General features: G+C 46.5%; 1 protein-coding gene across 2 annotated transcripts in view; it reads left to right on the top strand.

The window, feature by feature from the left end:
* The first annotated feature begins 7,545 nt into the window (after positions 1-7,545).
* Positions 7,546-24,989, top strand: part of FOXO3 (forkhead box O3) — an 89,644-nt gene continuing 72,200 nt past the window's right edge. The window contains exon 1 of one of the 2 annotated variants that reach the window (XM_030235829.2): positions 7,546-9,490. In XM_030235829.2, coding sequence (XP_030091689.1) covers positions 8,900-9,490 — 591 coding nt within the window. In that variant the 5' untranslated portion in view covers positions 7,546-8,899. Of the gene's footprint in view, positions 9,491-14,338; positions 17,678-24,989 lie in introns of those variants that run through there. The other variant, XM_050971932.1, reaches the window with a different exon arrangement.

Below are 24,989 nucleotides of genomic sequence, written 5' to 3'. Positions count from 1 at the left end.
AGGTTCATGATAAAAGCAGAAAGGTTGCCTCCCATGCCTGCAGAGTTCATTGCCAGGTGGCTCAAACTATGCATGGTTTACTTGCCAGACTTGGCCTCTTCTTGTTGATCCCTGCTGAGCCAGTGAAAGGGAAATGCCCAGGCCCTGAGAGCAAAAATTGCCCCACAGCTTGTCATTCTGGGGGTGGGAAAGAAGGGAAAAAAAAAAAAATCAGCAAAGGCATCGGACCCATCTCAGTCCTTTGCCAGAGAAAAGACGTTGTAACACTGAACCCTGAACAAGTCATATGAAAAGAACCAAAGCACAAAGTCCTCTAACGAAGTCAGAACAAAAACGTTTGGATAGGATTTCTGGAAGAAGGAGCCAGAGGTGTTTGTGAATAAGCACAAGAATAGGCACTTCCAGTGACCACAGAACTAAAAACAAAAGCACTTTTGTGCACTCCCGGATTACTTGCTCTTATTTTCTCTTACAGTCACATGCTTATGTAGGCCTGTACTGTTTGAAAACATGATTTATTAAGACGCCTTAAATTGCAACCAAGTATTGTACTGTTAATAGCGACTTTGTTTTAACTTTCCTGTTCTTAATGTAAATTTACATAATTTTAATCTCCTATGCAGCCAAATCCCCACTGAATCCTTTAAAATTTTTCTTGATATGTGTGCTATACTTCCAAAGTGTTTAAGATTTATGGGCTTCCCCCCCTTCCCCGTCATTGTTTCATTGGTTCGGGGACAACCCCTTCTTTTCAGCAGATTGAAACATCCAGTAATGTGAAACAGATCTGGTGACCCTATAGCATTAAATCATGCTTTGTGGTGCTTTATTCCTGCTCCAAAAGACTTTATGCATTAGCAAGTACATAAAATTCCACCCGAGACTGAATACATATTGAAAAGCAGTAAATGATTCCATATGATCCTAATTTTTCAAAGCAGTGCACCACTGTTTTAAAGCAATAGTGTTTAATTTTCCAATTAAAGGAAGTTTTTTAAATAGTCCTTCAAACCCACAGATATTGGAACACTCTCACTTTGGATATTCTCTCCAGCTGAGAGATTTGGGTACACCAACAATTTTCACAGTCAAATGGTGTCCTTGGTTAGCAAGCTAGCAAGGGTGCAATTAGCCACGGCAGTTAATTTCTTCCTTTTATTCAAAAAAGCTTGTGTCATCATTACTGCGAAGACACGGGTCACAAAGGCTCTGTGAGCAAACTGAATAGCACACGTTCCTCTTTAAGCTTCACATACTTGAACATCTGTCAGACCTCAGCTAGAGTTCCTCCCCCAGTTTTCCCTGTTTACTTCCAAGGAAAAAAGTCCATTTTGGCTAAACAAGGTTTACAATACCTCTACCTATATTTTAAACTAGACATGCCTATTATGAAGAGTAGCTACTGTGTTTAGAAGCAGCATGCTCTTTAGCAGATTGGCATGTATTCAATTAGATGGGCTCAAAAAATAAAATTACCCCCAAAAAATACATTTAAAAACCAACAAAATCAGGTCTCACTCTTGCTGCCATTGTCTCTCCATAGGTAAACTGGCAGTGAATTACTTCAGTTAAAGTTTTGGTTTGCTAAACTGAAGGAAATTATTTTGCAAGGCAGGCAAGGGTATGTGCAAATGAAAGAATTCAACTTTTCAGATTCCAGGAAGAGTTTGCAGGGCAGTTGCTATAACTGCATGCCCTAAGCTTGTTTGAGTCACGTTCACATGAGCTGCAAGGAATGTAAAGTCTTTAATAGCAGAACAGTACCGGGGCAGAACCGAGGCATTAAAGTTCAGAACTGCCCTCCCAAAATCCCCTGCTCCTAATTAGATGCCTAATCCTGGAAGCAATAAAATCCTATTTTTAGGTTGTCAGCATCTCAAGATAGAGGATATTCTGCCTTTCACATACACACAACCACCCCTTGTTGGGCAGCTCTGTGCCTGTCTTTCCCCGGACCCAGTGCTGGAATTCGTAGCTCGGACACGTTTCCATGCAAGACGAGACCCACGGCCCCGGCTGCGTAGCCTGCTCAGAGCACATCCAACACATACCAGTAGGCTCTGGCTTCTTAAAGCACGCTGCTGGATCGCTTTTCCAAGACGGGACAGCAGGTAGGAGGTACCCGGCCTATCCCATCGCTCTGCGGCGTATACAGGCACTCGGGAAACACGACCCCCTTCCCTCCCATTCCTCCGACTTGATGCAGTTCCTGAGTCAGCAGTTACCCAGTTCCTCCGAAGCAGGGGAGAGAGAACCAGCTGCAAATGCTTATAATCGACTTCTCCACCATGTGCTAAGCCGCTGACTGCTTTTGCTTAGCACTTCAGCAGCCCCTTTGAACCCTTCCTCAACTCCCCAGGGGAGATTTCCTTCCCCCTGTGTGCCTTGCAGTGCCCCTCACACCAGGAGACACGAGGTCATTTTCTCCTTCTTCTGCCCGCCGGGGTTCAGATGCCTGGCTCTGACCTTCCCGAAGAGTATTATACCAGGGAGGCAGGCTAGCCTGACACGCACTCCATTTCCAACCAGCCTGTTGAACCCGTACTGCTGCTTAGGGGAGAGGGTGGGGCTTCGGGATTCACCGGAGTAATCAAGGAGAGGCCATGACCTAGCAATAATAACATTGCCATGGGGAAGGGAGGGGAGCAGCCTTGGATTTCAGTCCCCTTTTGAAAGTGTGCTCTATGTACTTTACATCAAACATCTGTCAGAGAAGAAGACACAACGTCCTGGGAAGAGGACCAGGAGCCACATCTTTAGCTCTTGAACAAGCTAAAAAACTGAAAATAGAGGATGACAGCATAAGGGAGGTGCTCACACTTTTTCCTCCAGGGGCCACGTACGGAAGAAAATAATTAATTCTTTGGAGGAAGCGAAATAGGCCGTATTGGGCACTTGCTGTCAAAAGAAGAGGCCAGGCTGCGAGCCTGAGAAAAGGTAAATCCTTTCCTGCAGCACTCATTCTCGTCACCTGATCCCCCATTAAATCCCCTGCTGTACAAGCGCGCCTTCTGTTTGCAGGTAGAGGGAAGCAGGGCTGTGAGAGGTAGTTATTTTAGGGCTGTGCTGTGTAAGCACCACCACAACGAAGCAAGGATCGAGGATGCATCTCTGCACAGCACCATGCGGATAGGACAGTCACCTCGGGGACGTTTTTTGTCCCGCGAAGACAACCGACACTGACATTGTTTCAGAGGCGCGGCTTCCAGGTCTCCCTGACGGTGCCCTACCTCTAGGCATTTGGCACACTGGAATGGCACACCTGGCTGCCAGACACGTACCCACCCAGTCCCTTCGCCTCGCACCGCACACAGCTCTCCACTGCCTCGAACCCACATCTGGAGGGCACCTGCAGCCTGGCACAACTTAGCTTTGAGACAAGGGGATCGGAGAAAGCCGAGAGATGGCTTTGCTTGGTCCTCGGTGCAGCAGTAGCTTCTGGCTGAAGGCAATTTTCGTGCGAGCGCTGCGGCACCTTCAGGAAAGGCTTTTCTGGCGGCAGGGCTGCAGGCAGCGCCCGGAGCGAGGGGCAGCTCCAGGGGAGGGGGAGCGAAGCCCGCCCAGACCCCCACCCCGCGCCGCATTTTACTCGATTGTTTATTATTTTCCGAGGGGCGGCGGCGGGGCGGAGGCGCCGGCCAATGGGAGGCGTCGCTGGCCTGACGGGCGACGGGCGACGACCAATGGGCGGCAAGGGCGGGCCCCGGCGGTCACGCGCGGCCCCGGAGCATGACATCATTCAGTTCGCACGGCGCAGCCTAGCTTGGTGGGGGCGGGGCCGCGGCGGGGGCGGGGCTGGCGCCGGGGCGGGGCCGGGCCGAGGCCAGCGCCGCCTCTCCCCCTCCCCGCGCTGTGTGGGAGCAGGAAGGTGTTAAGTTATAATGATGGAGCAATTAAGAGATAAATGGGTCTAATTAACCCCACGTGGGTAACCGTGACGGGCTTAAGTGGACATGGCCGCATTGCACAAGGAGTCAGTGGCGGGGCAGAACGGCGTTTGGTCACTCGGACCGGCCCAAGCTAAGGGAGACCTATCCATCTCCACAAGTCAAAATTCTTTCATATAATCCAAGATTAATAATAATAAAGTGGATTTTTTTTGCTGTATCTTAGCAATTTGACTGCACCCTAATAGTATAAACTCAAGAACTGCATGTACCCCCAAGTATTTAAAAATTATGAAGGAAGCCCTTGAGCAATGTCAGCCTAAAGAGCCGGTTTTCTAAAATATGCAATTAGTTTTTGCTTTTCTCACACCTCTTACCTTTCTTCCTGGCCCTCAAAGCATATTTGGGTCACATCCATGGCACATCAAGAACTTGGCTATTGGTTTAAAATGGAAGCTGAGATGCCCCTTCAATGGGACGTTAAGAAGAGGGATATCAGGGAAATACCAGTATTGCAGGCCTCATAAATAACGCTGGTCCAGCTTGAAGCTAACTTAAAGCGATCTTTAAATTGCTGTTCGTCACTTCAGGGAAAATTTTATAGTTAGAAATCTGTGGCCATCTTTGGCAAACCCATCAATTTCCATGGCACAATTTGGACTCTTGTTCTGTGTCTGCCAGTCAGCCAATCTTTCCATAACAACTGCGAAACCCATTAGCCACTTTTAGCCAAACTGGGCCAAAAAGTTAAAGTCTCAGGGTATGAATTCGGCTGGTTTATAAATGACATTTCTTTCTCATCATCAGCATCCGGGTTGCCCTGAATCAGCCATAAAGGCTATTGCCTGTTGCCCAGTCTGTGTTTAAAGGACACAGTAGGGAACTGAGGGAAGAACAAAAACACGCAAAGGGAGCCACTCTCTCACGGTGTGAATGGGAGGGGTACACAGGGTTATTGCAGGGGACAAACTGCTCGGAGACCAGGCTGCAGGTGCCTCACAAAACAACCCATGATATGCTTGTTTGTGTGAGGTCCACACAGACAATGCAGCCGTTGTTTAAGGTAGGTGCAATATAACATTCATTTATTGAGCGGCAGTACACTTCACAGGAGATGTCCATAATGCTGTACTGACAAGAAATTCCAGGTCTCCCACATCCCCATGAGACTTTATCTCCAACCCTGCTTCTGCAGTTAAGATATTTGTGTGAGAGGTGAAGCCAGAAATGTCACCTGCACTTCTCTAGCTGCCTTGTGACTGTGACCCTGCCAGATCCATATAATCCAGACACCGTGATAGGCACGGGTTCCCCACATCAGCTTGAGCGGCCATAGTAGATAAAAGGAGAGGCAGATGCAGCCCTAAAACACTCGCAGTCTAAGTAGGCAGAGTAAGTGAGCTGGCTTTCAAATGGCCTGAGGGCTGGCCTAACTTTATTCCTGTTGAAGTCAGTGATAAAACTCCCATAAATGGAGCCTTTTGGAAAATCCCACCCTTGGGGCATGAAAGTACTTAAAGGAAGAGACTGAAAATTGTGCGAGCTTTAGATTCAATTTTGATCAGTTTTTATGTGTATTTCAGAGGGCCCAGCCCTAGAATCACAATAAGCAGAGCTCCTGTGTCTTTCTGTTTTGCTCATGCACTTTTCATAAGCAAAACGTGTAGGAAAAATAATACTGTGGTTTTAATTCTGCCCCTAAACTGCATTATCATGGGCACACACGTGCTGCATGGAGCTGTGAAGAACTGGTACCATGACGTGTGATAAAGGTTGTGTGGCTGATACACCAGTGAATTCTGAAGAGGAGAGATAATCTTGCTCAAGGCTGGCACTCAGGTGATCCAGTTTTATTTCTCAGTTCTGGCATGGGCTTCCTGTATGACCTCAGTACAGTCATGTAATTGTTCAGTGCCTCAGTCCATCATCTTTTTAATAGGGTTACTACTTACTTATTTCCTTTCTCCCGCCCTCTCCTGCATCACTTAGACTGCAATTCTGTCAGGGAGTGGAGCATTTCTTACCACGTGCAGGGCCTTCATCCAGTACAGTGAGACCTAATAGCAGTGCCTGTAGAGCAATGCAATGCCAATTAAATAAATAAATGAAGATGATAATATCATTTAGGACTAGATTTGCTGCTTGCAACCCAGCCCAAGGTCAAAGTTTAATGCTTCCCTGGAACCTCAGGATGCACTCCATGTGGAAGTTTCTGCAGTGGTCAAAATCAGCCCCAAACAGTAGCTAGTTTTAGGAAAAGGCTGAGCACCAGTCACAGTTCACAGGCAGCCTTCTATGGCTAACTGCTGAAAGCTACAAGAAAAGCCTCCTTGGAGATGTGGTATTGGATCAAGTGTCTTCTCACCATGCCTTTTTGTCTGAACTTGGTTGCTGGCTCTTCAATGCCACTGGGGTTTTCCTCTCTACCAACTGCTAAATGAATGCCAGTGTCACAATTGCAGAGTGGCTGGTGTCTTTTTGAGCTGCCTTGCATTCCTGTAGGGGCCATGTCACAACAAAAGCCATGGCAAGGCATTCAACATTGTGACCCAAAATGGAGTTGCAGTGAAAATTATTTCCATTACTTGAACCTGCATTCATTCTGATTAATTCAGTGTTTCCTGGTATATTTAGATAACCAGGGGTTAATTGTATGCATAGTGAAATGCTGTCCCTTGTAATAACATCACACTAAATTATTCCTAACTTCAGTGGCGTTTGGATTCAAAACCTAACTAGACCCTTAGGGCCTTAGGCCCTACTTAGCAGCAGTGTAAGGCATGTAGAATCAGGGCCTTGATGTTTTCTAACAAAAATGAATAGTTTTCAAATCTCTCTATTTGTCTATAATGCAATACATCAGGACTAGTTTAATTTGCCTGCTAATTCTATCCAGCAAAGCTTCAGAAGCACACTGCTTCTCAGTCCATGCTATTGTCTGTATCTTGTCTCAGAAACAATGCTACTGTTGGACTAAATCTAGTCTACAGTCTAGGTGGATATCAAGCCAGGTGAGAACTGATACACAGAAGCTGCAATGTGAAGTATTTATAACTACATCCATATTAATAGTTTTATGTTCCTTGGTTTTGTGGGTCACCCCTTTATTCAACCCATAATTAACAACATCTTCAAGTGAGCTACTTTGAAGGGCATTCTGCTAGGGCATGGCCTCCATGGTGGAGGTAGAGTGGCACTGTATTCACGTGTGGACATGTCTGAACATGTTCCTGGCATCACCCACAGGCAGAGTGAAAGTTTTCAAAGAATTACTAAATTAGGCTCTATATTTTAAAGTTTACCAGAAGAGCTCGTGCACCAATAATTTATGATTAGTGAAAACGAGTACAGAAAAGAAAAAGGCCTAATACAACTCTTGGAAAGATATACCGGGTACTTGGAGAGGCCTGAGCGCTTTCCACTTGGCCGGGCGGTCAGGGCTCTGCAGCCGCAGGGACGGCGGGCAGAGAGGCGCTACCCCACTAGGGGCCGGCAGCTTCTCCGCCCGCCCAGCTCCGGCGGCTCCCCTCATCCCGGCGCTCCCGCCCCGTTGGGGCGGCTCCGGCGCGGCACCGCCCGCCCGTGGGCGGGTCGTGCAGAGCCGTGAGGTTTGGTTGAGTCTCCCTGCGTGTGTCTATAACTTTGTGTTGCTGCCGGTGGTTGTTAGGAGGAGGGATGTGGAAGTCGGCGGCGAGCAGGGTGACAGGCTGCTCGGGCGGGCTGCGGCGGCGGACGGGCTGGGCGCGGGCGGATCGCTTGCCTCTCGCTGGCTGCTCGCAGGGGGAGCGGGCGCTCTGCCGTTTTCCCATCCTTCGCCTTTAAAGGGAAGGCTCTCTGAAGCTGAAGGCGCAGGAGCAGCAGGAACCATGCAGCAGCGCTGCTTCTTCCTCCCGTGAATTCGGATCTCGATTGCTGCCGGTTGTGGAGGTGGCTCTCGATCCAGCACCCCCCCGCCGCCTCCCGCCCCTCCCGATGTGGCTTTCCCTGCCTCGTCTGCCTGCGCTTTTTAAATGACTTAAGTGAAGGGGGGAAAAACTGTCAAGATGGCAGCAGCAGGAGCAAGGAGGTTATGAATGTGGTGTTGATGCTGGAACAAAACCTATTCTCTTTGGCAGCCCTAGGGAGGGCTTAAAGCTACTGGACCTGTTGGAAGACTGGCGATTTGATTTGTTCCCATTGTGTTTGCTTTTTGCCTGCAAGAAGAAGGATTTATTACTTTTTTTTTTTTTTTAACGGACCAGCCCCTGGGGTGGCCTTCTCCTGCCCCCTGCTCCGCCGGCTGTGAGATTTTGGGGGGGTGCTTGCTTGTGGCTTGGGGGCACCGCAAAGTGACAGGTTTACGCTAGTGTGCAGTTGGATGTATGCTAAGACTTCGGCTCCCTTTAGGGCGTTTTGAAGAAGGAAAAAGTCTTCGGCGTAACCCAAAGAACCGCTCTCCCTGCCCTCCTGCCGACGGAGGGCGCGAAGGGCCACCCCCCCCAAAAGGCAAGATAACTGCAGAAGGAACGAGGAGCGAGCTCGGAGGCGCCGGGGGCGTGAGGGGGTCCTCTCTCGGCTGGATACAGAGCGGTTCCCGCCGGAGCTACTTCTGCATCCGCATGGAGTGAAACATAAACAAACGCACACACGCACCGCGGGAGCGGCCGCCGCTCCGCCGGCGCGGAGGGCAGCGCCGCGGGCACCTCCGGCACCGCCCGGCCCGTGCTGCCGCCTTGCGCGGCCGCTCCGGCTCCTAATCTAATCCGGCTCCTAATTTTTTTTTTTTTCTTCCTCTCTCCCTCCCCTTCTACCCCCGCCTCCCAGCTCCGGCGTGCGCATCGCCTGCGGAGAGCGGAGTTCGGGGTGCAGCGGAGAGCCGGCCAGCCCTCAGCGGAGCGCGGCATGCCCGCCCGGCAGCCCCCCGCCTGCTAGGCTCCCGTCGGCACCGAGGAGGCGGCGGAGGAGGAGCGGGGTCGGCGGCCGCCCTCCCGCCCCGTCGTAGCGCCCCGCAGCCGTCCGCGGGGGAGGCCAAGATGGCAGAGGCGTCGCCCCCCGCCCCGCTCTCGCCACTGGACGTGGAGCTGGACCCCGAGTTCGAGCCGCAGAGCCGCCCCCGCTCCTGCACCTGGCCCCTGCAGAGGCCCGAGCTGCAGGCCAGCCCAGCCAAGCCCGCCGGCGAGTCGACTGCCGACGCCGCCTCCATGATCCCCGAGGAGGAGGACGACGAGGAGGAGGGGGGCGGCTCGGCCATGACCGTCGGCAGCGCGGCCCCCGCAGCCGGAGAAGTAGCGGCGGCGGCGGCGACCACCGCCGTGCCGGAGGAGGCGGCGCGGCTTCTGGCCCCGCTGCCCGGCGGCGGCCCGGAGGGACCGAGCCTCTCGCCGGGGGGAGCGGCGGCGGCGGCAGGCGGCGGGGGGCTGAGCGGGGGCCCGGCGGCGGCGCCGAGGAAGTGCTCGTCGCGGCGCAACGCGTGGGGCAATCTCTCCTACGCCGACCTCATCACCCGCGCCATCGAGAGCTCCCCGGAGAAGCGCCTCACTCTCTCCCAGATCTACGACTGGATGGTCCGCTGCGTGCCCTATTTCAAGGACAAGGGCGACAGCAACAGCTCGGCCGGGTGGAAGGTGAGGCGGGATCCCGGGGCCGCGGCGCTCCCGCCGCGCCGCCCCGACGGGCGGGCTGCCCGTGTAGGATGCGGCCGCGGAGCGGGGTGCTGGCGGCTCGCCCCGGCAGCAGCCCGCCGGGAGCTGGTGCTGGTCGTGCTGATGGTGGTCGCCCTGTCGGCTTTGCCTTTTTTTAAGAGAGGGATTAAGGAAAGTTTTATCTCTTTCCTGTTGCTGTGTACGGGCGGTGAGGGCTATTGACTCTGGGGGCACAGTACACGCTGGAGCGGAGTTGGCTTTTGTGATGCACGAGCACATAAGCAGGGAAAGAGAGAGGGAGAGAAAGAAAGAAAAATGAAAAATACTTATAAGGTGTGTGGGTTTTGTTTTGCCTTTTTTTTTTTTTTAAGTTATGGTAACAGCAAAGGTAACTCATGCTGGCAAAGAGCAGAATTGCTTTTATGTATGGTCAGTCTGCATCTCAAAGCTCAAATGCAGAACGACTTTATTGTTTTTGTCAAGGAAACCCCCAGTTTTTTGCCCATGTGTTCCTCAAAAGCAGAAGAGGGAAATTCGGGTTTTGACATTTCTTCATAAAGTTAATCAAAGCATGGAGTTATTGGCTGTTCAGCCCCTGGAATGCTTGGTTTACGATTCCTGCGTTGCCAGTGTATGAGAGCACTGTCTACTGATAGCCCAGCATTTTCTGTCCAGCACTGCGACATTGAGCACCTAAGAGTACTACCGGTTTAATAAGTGAGGGGAAAAAAAAAAATCTGGTTTTGTGGCTCGTTTACTCAGCGCGTGCAAAAGCACGTTGCAGGCAGGCAGGGTTTTACCCGCAAGAAAGAGTCTTTTAAGGCCTACCAGGAGCCAGAACTGCACGTAAAGAACATCTGAAGTGATTTCCAGAACTGCTTTTTTTTTCTTCTCGTTTTCCTGTTCATCTGTCAGCGTCTGTTGGATGCCAAAATGTCACGTACTTGCAGCTGTACAGAAATGCAGGTGCTGCTTGACGCCAGTACTGTTTGCAGAAGGAAATCCCGGCAAGGTTCAGTTGCTGCTGAGGGCCGATGCTAGCGGCGTCTGACACTGAGTTTTTGTATGGATGGCTGAAGGTGAATTTGCCAGCAAGTTCAATGCTTTTACAGAGAAATTAAATTTTCTCTTTGAATCTATCTAGGTTTGGATCAGGTGGTAACTTTCAGTATACAAAATAGTCAGAAATACTGTACAGATGAAACATTTCTGGCAGTTTCTGTTCTAGCAGCCCTGTCTTGTATTTTGGTGCCTGAGTAGGACTTGCTGATAGGAATTGAAGTGCGGTTGTATGATTTTTACCTTACAAATGAAACACAGGAGAGGAAGTATTTAGTTGACAGACTTGTCTCAGGCTGGGGAAAATACAAACACGAAGTTTATCTCTGGCGTAGCTAGTTGAAGACAAGGCTTTTAAAACCACACATTCTTTTTACAGTTTTTGTGTCTGTATTAGGTGTTGAATTTTGATCTGACTTTACAAGTGTGACGCAGAGTGTGATAAAGGGTTACATCTTCCAGGGACGGTCTGTACCTTCATAACTTGTTTGGTTTCACAGAGAAGCAGTGGCTTTAGATGTCAGCTGTTATGACAAATCCAGCATTTTTATCTGGTACTTTGAATTTTCAGTAATTTTTACTATCTGATTCAAATGAAGATGTACCTAAGAATGAGACTGACTATGTTTTGAATTTGGTGGCAAAACTCCTTTTTGCTTTCGCAGAAGCAGAATCTGGGCCATAATATGAAGTGCTTACATTGATTAGCATCCTTAATATTGTCACAATTTTTCTGACAATTTATACTGTTAATTTGATATTGATTCCTTTGCTGAGCAGCATTAACTGGTACTTGGAGCTAATTAAATGTTAAAAACTTGGATCCCTTGAGATTCTTCTGTTGTAATTTAGTTCAGAAGTTTCTCACAAGCCTTTAGGATGACCTTTCTCAGGAGATGCACGCACACTGGGTAGCAGCAAATTCTGCCTCTGATGATTGTGAGCTGTCTCTGAAGTTAGGGTAAAGCGTTCGGTCACATTAACAGTGGGTGCAGTTGTGTGTGGGTGGTAGGGCCATACTGGAAGGGGCAAAGGGGAGGTCAGGAGCTAATAATAATAATTTGCCAGGCATCTAAAACTGGAAAATGTAATTCCTTAGCAAGGCTAGGGTTTCTTTTTCAAGTGTGTATACGCTCAGAAGAGGGCTACTTCAGTTTCTTGGCTGGAGAGTAGCTTAGTTTGTGCAGAGGCAACACTCTTGTACGGGGATTCCATCTTAGTCTCCTGATGTTAAAACACATTATATCTTAATTATCATCTTTGTTTCCTTCACAGGTAATGAATAAAACTCTTCAGGAACTAATGTCAGCTTTTCACATTGGACTTCTTCAGATTGCTAGTTACGCCGAGACTTTAAATGAGCAGAAGATAGTTCTGTGTTAGGAGGCTTTCATCTTAATTTAGAATATTTTTACACAGCTAAATTAATTGTTGAAGGCAGTAAGCCCATTTAACAATATTCTGCTCTGCCACTGAGTGGGAAAATTGTTATTTTAAACAAAGGGAAAAAGATAACTTGGTCTTATTACCTATGTATTATCATATATGAAATATTAATACTGTTTCCAGTGAGATGTGCTGAACACCATAATCTGTAAACATGGCCAGGATTATTCTCTTTAAACAATTATTTTAAGAGCTATAAATTAAAGTTACAATTATCACTTTTTTTTTTTTTTTCCCTGCCTAGGGCATTAAAGCAGAAGTGAATATTTCAGATGTGGTTAGGAAGGCATATATTACGTTTCTGGTAATTTGGATAAGGTTTACCCAATACACCCCCCCCCCCCCCAACAATCTCCTTTGCTTCCCCCTGGCCCCGGTGGGACATGGGCTAAGTTAATAGTGCCTGAAGCTGACTGGGGCAGCAGTGTATGGTGCAGTGCTGCAGAGGTGCCACACTCAGGACACTCCTGCGTGCCACGAGCTGCCCCGGTTGGTACAATCCCATACACTTCCGAACCACTGGAGAGGTTTCCATGCATGTTCTGGTATCGGCTTCTTTGAATACTTAGGGAGGGTCGGTATTTGTGTTCGTCATCACTGGAGGGGGGAACAGATCCGAGGGTGAGCTGGTTTCACCCTTGTGAAATTCACTGTGCCAGGCGACTGTTCCAGGTACTTCACAGAGCTCCCTGATGACTAGATCTTTCCTCATTCAGGTATGTGTTACCCAATCGAAGTCCTGCAGTCACAAAACTAGGGTGCTGACTTAAAAACCAAGTTTTATCTTGCAGGTATTTAAGGTGAAGCACTCACTTCCCTCAGTAATCTTGAAATAAGAAACCGGAAAACCTTTTGGTCCGTGTACGTAGTAGAGATGCCCAGTTTTACTACAGTTTAAGTAAATCCATACCTCTTCCCACAATGTTATTTTGTAATTTCTTGAGCACTATCTTGTGAAACAGTCTTTTCTACATGGAGAGTACACTAGGGGGACTATTTTCCTCTTTGTTAAGCGATATGGCAAGACTATGAATCTCGTCCTTTATACAGAGATACCAGCAATTCCCAAATTTAAATGTAGGTGATTTGCTTTGAATTGTTTTTCGTATCATAAGCCTGTTCTGTTTTCCACCTTTTGTGTTCATCTTCCCCACAGAAGATAAACACTAACTGCTGGTGTATTTAGTTTGAAGGGGAGGTTTTTGTACGTTTCTTACCACATTTTATTGGCCAGTATGTTCCAAAGGGCTGCAGTCCCTTTGGTGTACCAAATGCATGAGTCTCTTCTCTAATTACTGAGACTTGAAAAGGCTTGAGAAATTTGCTAGTGATGTAGACAGATGTCTAAATGTGTTAGCCAGATGCTGATATGCAAGATGTGTCAGTCTCTTTTTATCATCTTCTTGCAAAATGTGAGAAGGAAGTAACACCACTCTCTTTCTTCTTACTTCTCCTTCCTCAGACTGACACACAAAGTCTTCATCAGGAGTGGCAACTTAAAACTGGAGTCTGCATCAGTTTCTTTTTTTCCTGTATTGACTTCTAAACTTCTTTTCTTTTTTATTTATTTAAAGGTTCTGTTTCCCAATTAACTGCTAGCAGGAATATTTTTTTCAGCCTTCTATTATATTTTTTAAGTATATTTTTGTGTTGCCTTATTCATCTGTACAGAAAGGTTTGAGTTATAAGCTGTAGCCTGATTATTTTAAGTTTTGACCTACCAAGGAGAGCATGGATTTAAGCACGTGAATGGATCCTTGGGGCTTCACTGGGATTACTTGTGTGCTTAAACTTGCTGCTTAAGCATCTTACCTGATCAAAGCATTACTATGTTGTGCTTTAACAAAATACTCAGAAACATTTGTAAGTGACTTTTGTGCTGAGCAGTGTAAAGAGATGTGTGGTTCCAGCGGTTGAAACCACTAGATAACAAATGTCTTGCATCAAAGAAGAGTATACTGTAGGAGCACAGTAACAAATGACTTTAAATTTTCCAGTAGAAACCATATGTAGGTATTAGCACATATTGTTATTTCATATCTGTAATGTACATCAGAGATCTCACTTTTCCCCAGCTCATGCATGCAGCTGACAGCTATTAGAGCAGTGAGAGACCAAGTAAGTAGCTCTCTCAGAATCACTCACATTGTTTGATCCACAGTGTGACAGTGAGGAGCACCTCTGCTGAAGGACTTGTAAATGCAGACATAAACACATCACCTTGGTGACTGTCTTCAGCTGGTAAGGCTCTGATAAACTCAACTTTTAATGTGAATGGGAAACTTCCAATCAATGATGATGCAGTATTGCTGGATAGTTATCACTGCCAGGTAGACCTGCATGATAAATGCTGGAATCGATGTCCCTCCATTGTTCAGAGACAGAAGGTTACCTAAAACAGTCATGCAGCAATTGACATTGTCTAGAATAGATCTATTAGTGTCAATATTTGTACATATTTAAAATTTGAGCATATTTAAAATAGGAAGCTCAAGAGTCAGAGGTTGGCTTCTCCTCTTACCTGTGTGTTTGAAAGTACCCGGTTAATGCCAGTAAAAATTAAATCACCTTAGTGGCAGCTATATCTGATGTATTGTACTGGCTTGAACAAACACTGAGTGAGACTGAGGCTGGGGACGAGGAATGTCCTGGTGCTCCTGCCCTGGGACATCCTGCCTCTGCTTGGTATTGTCCTGGTGAAGTGAGTGGTGTCTTACTCTCGAGGCCATTTTGTATTCGGGTCATTTTGGTGGTGCTACACTACTTTGCTGTAATCCTGGGAGATTAGGGGAGGCTGGGCACGTGCTGGTGCATTTAGAAAGGCGAGTGATTAGGGTTAGCTGTGTGGTTTTGTGAAAGCTCTTTGTGCTGATGTGAACAAAGTAGCAGTCCAGAGTTGGAAGGTAGGCAGCTCTGCGGCAGCCCCCCTGCACCCTCCTGCAGCGGCTGGGTGGGTTTCAGCCGGCTCACCTGGGGTGGATGGGGTGAACAAGTGTGAAACCACCCCAGAAAACTACGGTGGGTGTGCTGGCTTCAAAGGGAGGCTGAAGGGATTGCCTTGGAGATAGGGAAAACTGAGGACAAGCAGCCAAAGCATTTCTCTAGGTGGCAGCCTCCTAAAGGTGCCCTGCTAGATTTTGGCAGCCAGCTATTTTGTGTGGAAGTATGGAAAATCTTTTGTGAGGATTGTTTCTTACTTGCACTGCAGTTAAAGTTGGTCTTGGTGTAGTGGCGAATTGCCAAAGGAGAAACTGAAAGTGTTTCCTAATGCAAGTTGCTACTTAGACTTAAGTCTCTGCATGTTCTTGTTTCTCTCCCACTTTTTAAAAAAGCCTTACTACTCTGTCTGTCACAGAAAATGTGCCCAAGGGCAGCGTTACAAAATGGCAATATTACTTTGCTTTAGAGGCAAGGGGCCCTCCTTGTTTGGAGGTGCCCTGTCTGAAGAAGGGCAAGCTCTGAGCATCCTCCCACTGCTGATTTGTTCCCCTTTCGATGGAAAACTGCTATTCCCAAATTGGCTCTGGAAAGGGGCACAATTTGGCCAGGCCCTAGAACAGGAGGTGCATCCAGGTCCTGCACACAGTGACGATCCCGATAAAGACCCGGCCGATAGCAGCGCTAAGGGAGCTGCAGGGATGTTTTGGATGTGGCTTTTCTTGGGACTGACAATATGTGCATAGCGCAGCGGTTCAGGAGCAAAATGAAGTGGTCGAGTAATGTGCATAGTCGTGCAGTTTTCTGTACTGCTGGCTCAGCACACCATGAGTTAAGTGAAGATTATGCTTAACCTTTTATTTGCTCTTCTTTTTGTGCTTCTACAAACTTAGGCTGTTCGGTTACAATTTCCTGAGTATTGCCACACACCAAGCTTGGAAAATGAGGTGCATTTAGCCAATTTATGGCCTGACATATGTTAATTAACATTAATTACCTGCTTGAATAGTCCATTTAGCACTTATTATTAAAAAGTGGCTTGTCTACAGAAGGGGATTTTCCTTCAGAGTGAGATGTTTTGTTCTAACTTGCTTCAGATGAAGTCAGGTTGGGGTATCCCGTGCTTCTCTGCATGGCTGCAGCAGTTTCCTGATGTTCTAGTTGTGCGTGTGGGATACAGTTGTACCACTGATAGGCACCAACTCCTTACCTGTGTGTATTTGGCATTTATTTGACAACACCTTCCCAAGCAAACTTGCATGTTTCCAAGCATTTTCTGCTAGGGGTGGGTACAGCTCTTGCTCATCTGCTTGAGGCAGTAGAGAAAGAGCCGTGCTTCTCAGTCTGCCAGGAGCTGCAGGGGCATCTGGAGTCCTGTGGTGATGTGACCTCAGCCCCTTTGGGGTGAGGGAATAGGAAAAGCTCAGGTGTGCAAGGCTGGAGAGGGGATGTTGGAGTTGCTGGAGCACACTGTGGTGCCTTGCAGGGAGGTCATCTTCTGCTCTGTGTGGAGGAGGATGATGGACCTTGGGGCTCCTGCAGCCATTGAGAACAGGCCCCTGCTGGAGTGGAGTGTGATCTCCAGCAACAGCAGAAGTCTTGCTGTATTCTTAAACTACATTACCCAAGTTATCTCCTGGACAGTGTGTTGAGTAAAGGCTGTCACAGATCATTAACCTGTGAGGGGTGTAAGAACCAGAGAGGATTTGTACGATTTCCAAATACCAGTATTAAAAAAAAATCCGTGCCTCAATTCCCCATATCCCAGTTTCTCATTCCTTTCTCAGGACACTCTGGGGATGTTATGTCCTATTTCACTTCCATCCTTCCCATTTGTTACACCAGTGGGAGGGTTGCATGTTGCACATCTGTGGGAGGTGAGGGGCTGGCTTGTAGCTGGCAGTTTTGGTTGGGGATAGATTAGTCTACAGGACTGATGAAAAGCAATGCAGGTACAGTGTGAGGAGTTGGGAACAAGTGAGTGATTGCATCCATGCTCTGCGTTATCCCTGGTGTGAAATAGCAAGGGAGCTGCCTTCCAGTAGGGCTAGAGAAGAGCATTGCTTTTTGCCAGAGTGGTTTCTCCTGGTGGTGTGCTTGGCTGTGAGGTCCAGGAGGAGCCCATCTTGCCCTGCAAAGCCAGAGTCCTTTCTGTGGGCCACTCACCTTGCACATTTGCTTAAGGATTGATATGCTTATAATGCTGTTTTGCAGGGTATTTGAGGGAGGTTGGGAGTTAGTAGCATTGAAGTGTTCTTAATAACTCTGTCTGTGTGTGTCCTACTTGGACTTTGCTTACTGGGGCAATTTTCTTTATCTGTATGCTGGTACCTATTAAAAAGAAAGGCTATTTAAATACTTTTTCAAATATCTTCTTAAGATTTCACAGACAGAAAAATGCCTTTCTGTGGATTTGTACTAGTAAAGAAATGCCTTGTGAAAATTAGGTCTTATAACAGATTTGTGCTAACAAATTAAATGGGTTGCTTGTTCTATCACAACATGCTACATACTTTAGAGCTGAATTATGGAATGCTGGGTTCTCACATGAACATGTTTATTTGGCAGGGTATTATTTTGCTTTTCTTTATTATTTTTCTCCTGATGGTGCAGTTTCTACTCGCTGCATGTAAAGAGAGGTGTGAGGACGGTGCATGCTGGTACAGAAGGGTAGAGGCAGCCCACGGACCATTGTTGGAGAAACTGGTGGAGGAAGGATCACTTGAAGTAAGGACAACACTGTGTGGCACTGACAGTTTGTTGTCAGGGCCCTTGCAGTGTGTGCCTCCAGTTTTGGGGTCAGGAGGCTGTGGGTGCAGGGCTCTGCCTGTGCAGCCTGGGGCTGCTGCACACGCGCGTGCTGCGCCTGGTCAGGTGCATTTCCGTGGGGTGAGTCACTGGATCACGCCACTCCTGCGTCCCTTCACCCGCTGCCCGTGCTGGGCTGAAGGGTGGGTCCTTGCTGACGTCTCCATGCCAAAACCCAGTTGAGAGCTCTGGAATGAGGGCAGGAGGGAGGAGTGCTGCCAAAGAAGCCATTTTTCTCCTTTGACATCTCCCTCTCAGGCTGTCTTCAGACTCTGTGTTGTGCTGTTGGTCTGCCTGGGGGCTCCTCATAACCCAGCCCTCAACCTTGCAGTGTCTTCAGGCCAGCCTGACTCCCCATCCCTGGCCTTCCAGTTCTTTGTCTCTCTCTAGGGAGCAGCGGAGGCCATGGCACTCCCGGGACTCTGATAAGTGGGTGGGACTCAGTGCTAGGAAAGAGTTTTCAGCAGGTTTGCTGGCTCCTGAGTCATGTGAGCAGAAAAGGGCAGGTGAAATTGCTTGCCAGGGCTTGAGCAGGGAGGTAACATCTGCTTATCCCAGCCCTAGAGGAGTGGGAGACAACAGATAAGTCGGAAGACTGATGAGGACAGACTGCTGTGGGAGGACAGATAGAGGAACACCCAAAAACGTCGGGAGGTGTCCGCTGGGGCTTCGCTCTGCGTCCTGGTGCTGCGTCTGCTCAGCTGGGAGTGGCAATGAAGAAGAGTTGGCATGGATGTAGGTTTATGAGAGTGCAGCTTTCATGGGTAGATGAAGTAAAGAGGGCAGGTCTGAGTCTCATCCCTGCTAAAGGCCGTGTCAAGGCAGGAGCACGCATTCGCATTAGTGCTGGACAGACTCAAGCCAGCAGTGCCAAAAATCCTGGTTGCAGCTCAGCCTGAGCCCCGTGTGAGACTGAGTATGACCAGGGAGCGTTAGTAACAGTGTCATACTTAAGTAAACAAAGCTTTGTTTAAAAATGTATTAATTGCCTAGTAATATCTAATACAAGCTGCTTTCCTGGTCTAGACAGTCAGCACCTCTGACTCTGGAGACCATTTGCCCTTATAACTTAGTTTTCTTGTGCTGTATCATGTTGGTTTCTATGCTTTTTCCAAAATAGGTTGCAGAAGAATAAATGTATTATTCTAAAGAAATAATTTTAGGACATGGGCTGAACTCCAAGACCATATTTGTTTTGTCTAGAATGTGGACTGAATTGTCTTGATATGTACTCACATAGCAGCTCTTTTAAATCCTGCTGTATCTGGGGTATTTTCTTCTCCCCACTATCTCTTCAAACACCTATTGCAGCTCTCCAAAGACGCGTTGTGACCAAGGTTAACTCCACTTTCTTACTTGAAATTTGCAGTGTAAACATACCTTTAAATGTGAGACTTAATCCAGATCAAAAGTTTCCGACTTTGTGTGAACCCCAATCTTGTGTAAATATATTTGCTAATACTTCATGGAGGATTTATCAGTTTCACGTATTAAGTTCCAGATATGCTTTAGTAAATAAAATTTGGCATCTGACAAGTGAGAACAGTGCTCAAGAAAGAATGTCTTATTGTGAGTGTTTCACAAGCTCTCACATTATCACCACTTTTGTTGACTGGTTTTGTGCAGACAGCAGTGATGTGGTTTCCTGAAAGCCTATAACTCACTGTTTATTCTGCACAACTGCTCTGGACCTTGACTAATTTTCAGAGAATTTTTTTTTCAGGAATTTGTACAAGAAGGTGACGCCAGTTCAAGTCGTGTCCTGAGATGCTTGTAAGCTGAGACATGTGGAACTGCTGTCCCTGTTTTTGTGCAACATGATCTGTTGTGCCTGAGAGTTTCACTGTATGGGGGAACTCAAAACCGTTTGTGTGAGATGTCAGGTTTCAGAGTGAATGGTGCTTCTTTAAGTATGCATCAAGACCTACAATGAGAGGCTGCTGACCCTTCTATGCCTTTGTAGGACAGGAACATTGGCACTGATAATGATGCTGCCCCTGAGGAGCTGTAAAAACTCTGAAGCATTTTTTGAATTCGAAGCCTCAGCCCAGTATAAGTGGGCTACGTCTAAAATCTTCGATTTGCAAATGGAAGTCGTGTCAGAGCTCTGCATGAATTGGGCCAGAGGTTTCCAGCCTGGTTTGTGCAGCAGCCAAAAGCTCTGACCTAGTATTATGTTCATCATGATGTTGACGGTGTGATTTTTCACTTCCCGTGGCATGTTGAGATTTATTTCTTGCCCCAGTGCTCTTGCATCCTGATTCATGCATGGCAAAAATACTTCTGATTAAAATGTGCTAGAAGGTTTGCATGTTTGGGGTAGGAGAGAAATCTTTTATGAGGAACTGTACTATATAAAGCTATGGGGAAGGGAGCTGTGGTGCTTAGGAAGGGATTTGAAAATCAACAGTGAGGCCATTTTCCATACAAAGAAGAGGGGAAGTGTGTAGTCCATAAGGTAGTGGCATACGGGACTGGGAGGAGGAAGGATTCTCTGAGCTAGCAGTAGGGTGTAAATCAACCTGATGTATGTTCATAGACATCTGATGTCTACTGGGCCTAGTGGGGTAGCTCAAAGCAGGTGGAAGAAGCATATTGTTTACCTAATTAGAAACATAAATAAAATCTTTCCAACATTCTTCTAAATTAAAATGCATTTGAAGCATATGTCAGACTTCTCACATCCACAAAAGATCTCTTAAAACCCCGCCGTTCCTCATGGAGGCTGTTTCTAGCCCACTTTCTGCAGGGCTCTGCCAGGTAATGTGTTCTTGATTGGAAGATGGAGTGGGATGGGCATTAGCAGCTAGAGAATGCTGGGGTTCTTCCTGAGTGCACCTGTACTCCTTTTTAATCAGAGGGAAAAGGCCTATTGTTTGAGATGATAGACCAGGAAATTGGAGTAACAAAAGGAAATTATCATTGTTGAAATAATTGAAGACAGGATTTCACCTTTGTATTTATTGAGGAGTCAGTGATGGTGGGAAGCAGGGCCTGGGCTGCAGTACAGTCAGAGCAGTTTCATATCTCCAGTGTATTTTAGACACCAAGGAGACAAAGATGATGCTAATTGCAAGAGAAACTACTTAACTGCTTTGTATTATGTGTGAAATGAAGGGGGAATAATGCTGATTGAATGACCTATTTTGACTTTCTCAGTATAATATGTTTAATGTTTTAGTCTTTTTCTGGACAGTGAATTATAATTTTATCGAATCCTGCTGGAAATTAATATGTTCCTCCGCAAAATTATTTTATCCTCGCAGTTTTAACTGTGAAGTTGTATCTTGCCACTTAACTCAGTGGCAGGAGTTTTCTCTTTCAGCTGGAAAGGGCTTTTGCCATGCAAAAAAAGACAGTAGTACTTTTTGTTTTATACAAAATAGGGACCTGTCAGGAGGAATATAAAATAGGGCACTGAAGTAGTCTAATTTAGAAGGAGAAAGGGCATAAATCTCCACCTCTCTCTGATGACAGAAGGCCAAAGTACAGCAGAAATGCTTCCCTGCTTGTAAAATGCCAGATGCCAAATGTAAAATACCAGAGAGGTTGTGCTGTTAAAGGCACAGCTGTATCTAGCGTCCTAACAAGTTTTTCAGCCTTATTTTCAATGTGTTAGGGGGTTCTTAGACAATGAAGCAGCTCTGTTAGGGTCTTCTCAGCTTATTGTGCAGTTACAGAAATTATTTGCTGTCTTGGACCAGTGTCAGGCAGAATAATACTGAATAAGTCCCAGATGAATGTGGGTGGTGAAAGGAGAAAAATAATTTCAAATAAAGAGGGGCATTATCAGCTGAGCAGCCAGTGTTGATCCTATGGTGCTGAAAAATGAAAGCAGGAAAAAGGCACTTTTTTATGAAGAATGGAAATTTTAGCTGAAAAGTCTGTTCAGACCAGAGTTTGGTTTTCTACTTAAACTTGCAGCAAATTAGCATTGGTGCAGCAGTGCTGTGAAGCACTGAGAGGGAGAACAGAAGTAGGAACTCCAAAAGTAGAAGCCTCCAAAACTTGAGAGAATCTTCAGATTCCCTGTCCGTTTTGGACAACATGACCTGTAGTGTCACTTGCAGCTGCTGGATCCAAGAGTATAAATAGTGAAAAGAACACTGATTTGGCCAGGATAAAATGTTCATTTTGGGTTTTTCCAACAGCTGTGTCGGCACTTAACCCTGGCAAAAGCTTCTCACGTGTCATTTCTATTCAGGCTTGTACTAAGCATGTCGAATGACAATGTTTTCTAATTGAAAGTAAGAAAAGAGGGAAAAAGTAGTAAATTGAGAAATAGTGTGGGTTTGGTATCTTCTCAGCCTGAAGGAAGAACACTGCTTGAATTGTGTGATAGCAGTTGTTTGAGAAATTAAGTATGGATTTCCTTCAATTGTAGTTGAGTCATGACATCTTACTAAATTTATCCAGCTTTGAGTGCCTGCTTTCTGGTTTTACATTTTTGTTGGTGGCTGTTGGTTGTGCTTGGTTTTAAAAAATAAACAACAAAAACTTTTCATTGCCGCAGAGGTGGCATTTTCCTTATTTTTTGCAGGAAATTGTATCAGGTATCAGACCACAAATTCTTCTAGGTGATTACAGACTTGTGGGGGTCAGCAGCTTTCTCCCTAGAAGTACCATGAGGCAGTGGGTGGGTTTAAGCAATGCCAGTTTTGGTTTCTCCTCATTGTCTAGGAGCTGCCAGGGAGATTTTGCATGGTTTGACTACAAAGTATAGATCACTGGAGTATCTCTGTGGATAGTTCTCACTGTTCAGTGAAGGGCCAAGCAGAAGTACCAAATAAGAGCGTTCTTTATTTACCAAAAAATCTACACAGAAAAAAAGTATCAAGATAAAAGTCAAGTGCTTGGGAAGTACAAAATGTCAGAAATAAAGTTGCCTCTAACACTTGCTATTACTTCTCATGCCAGGGATGACGATGTTATTAGTAGGGAGCTCACAGGCTCCATCTACCCCCGCTCTCCTTGGTGGGCTGGATCCTTCAAGGAGTGCTCAGGGTTTCAGCTCATCCCCTGTGCTCTCTGTGTGGGCCCTGTGCCATAGCTGTTGCACTTGGCTCCGAGTAAAGAAATACGCCCTTCCGGGTGTGCTTATCTGTGTCTTTTGCCTCCTCAGTATCCATAGGCTGCCCTGATGAGCACTGTCCCAGCACCACATATTCTCCCCTCCCCAAGCTCCTTACTATGTTCTCTCATCCCAGTCTCTTTTTCTGTGATTCCCTGTCTTGCTCCATGCATTCCTCCTTCCTTTTCCTATGACTTTCCCCACCTCTGCCCCCCACCACTGGTTTTCATATCTGTTCTGCTTGTCCATCTTGTCTGGTTGGTTTTTTTTTTTCCCCAGCTCCCCATTCCACATTTCCCCCCTGCCCCAGGATTGTGTATTTCCTGTGTCTTGCTTGCCTATCCTGGACCACTTATCCTGTTTCTAATCCCAGTTTCAGTTCAGGTTTGCAAAGTTATTAGTGCTGAGGAACAAACAGGGTTTTGTAGTAGGAAGTGTTGGACAATACAAGGTGTAGGTGGGGCTCACAGCACCACCTATAATTTAGAACACTGTTTATATTTTTAACTGATCCACCCTTAGGTAAGCAGTCCTGGTGCTGTCAATGTGCAAATCCTTAGTCATTGGGATAATCCTGTTCTTTCTGATGATACTGGGTACTGAGAAGTTGCTCATTTGTGTAAGAGATGGAGGGCCCTGTCTCAGAGAGACTTGGATGTCTTCTCTGTGGCCTGACCTAGACACCAAACAGCGTGTAAGATTCTACAATTAATGGGGCTACTGAGCTGTCCCTAAAGTATTTAATGGTATAGGTAGTAATTGCTCTTATTTCCATGGTGAGGGGCTGTTCCTTTTTCCTTCCTTGTCTGTGAAAAGAGAGGAGACATTCAAGTTCCTCACTAAAAATAGAAAAGATAGAAGGCATAGAAGTGCATGAAAATGTACAGTCCATAGTCATAGCATATTCCTCCAGTAAGGACCCTCTGACTTGATGAATAGATTTAGACTTGAAACTATGATGATACAGCTGACCTTTTCTGATACCGCTTCATGGTTTCTTGTACCTTCTGCCTCTGATGCTAATTTCAGGCCTGGTCTTTAATGGTTCTGGTAAAATGCCTTCACATCTAGGGAAGCTGATGAGAGTGGTTTTGTTATCAGAATTAGATTGAGGAACTCATACTGAATTGTGGTGCTAGCTAGACCAAGTCATTTATTGGTGCGAACAACCCTGTATTGACCTATTAAAGAGCTTGGGCATAGAGTGTGTCATCCATGAGTCTCTTCTTCCTTCATGACAAAAAGTTTAATCATGTTAACAGGGTGTCCCGTCCTCTTTCCATTGCAATAAAGCGTATGCAAGCACACAGTGCAACAAATAGTACAAAGGCAAATCTAGCACACCCTGCTTTTTCTCCTGCAGTTTGTTCTCTGCCACTGCTCTCCGAGCCACTCTGGCAGGTTGGTTGGCTGAGGGGTTTACTTGTGGTGGCTGATGCCTTTCAGGTGCAGTGCTTCAGTTTCCCAGGCTATTGATAATGGCTGTTTAGACACAGCCCTCTGGGTCACAACATATGGGGATTTTCTGATGGTTGTGGTGACCTTGGGGGAGAATTAGAGTGGATGTAATGTTCCCAAGAATTGAGACGCCTGTGCCATTGCACTGGTGCACATTGCTGAATCAATTACTAGCATTGCTAGGATTTTGCTTTAGGGGAACCTCACAGCTATATCACAGTCTTGTTATTAGTAGCATATTGTTAATTTGTTTTAACGCAGAGCCAGATATTTGCAGGGAGAAGGAACCTCAGTAGTTGGTTTCTGTGAAGTATTTTCCCTATATGCAGCACTGTTGCACTGCATACCCCAGCACTCTTTCTCACTTTAGTTTTTAGGAAATTTTTATTTGCTCCTGTGTGGAAGTAATTTGGTATAAGACCATCATCCTCTCGTGAGGAATTGCAGCATGGTGTCCCTACCTCTTCCAAAGCCATTGATGACAACTAAAACTCTCAGCATGAAGATTTTCTAACTTTTTTGTAATGTGTGTCACTTTGGTGGCTCAGTCTACTGTGGCGTAGGCCCCTGGTGAACTTTTGCAGAAAGCCTTCCCAACAAACCTGTGCAGCCCTTGAACTAAATCCGTATCACCAGCTTCTCCTGCACCCATTGCTGTAAGTTTACTGTGTTTGTAATTGGTTGTCAGAGTGTTGCATGTAA

The sequence above is a fragment of the Serinus canaria genome, chromosome 3, assembly GCF_022539315.1.
Source record: "Serinus canaria isolate serCan28SL12 chromosome 3, serCan2020, whole genome shotgun sequence".
Classification (NCBI taxonomy): domain Eukaryota; kingdom Metazoa; phylum Chordata; class Aves; order Passeriformes; family Fringillidae; genus Serinus; species Serinus canaria.
This window is presented reverse-complemented; position numbering and strand designations above follow the sequence as displayed.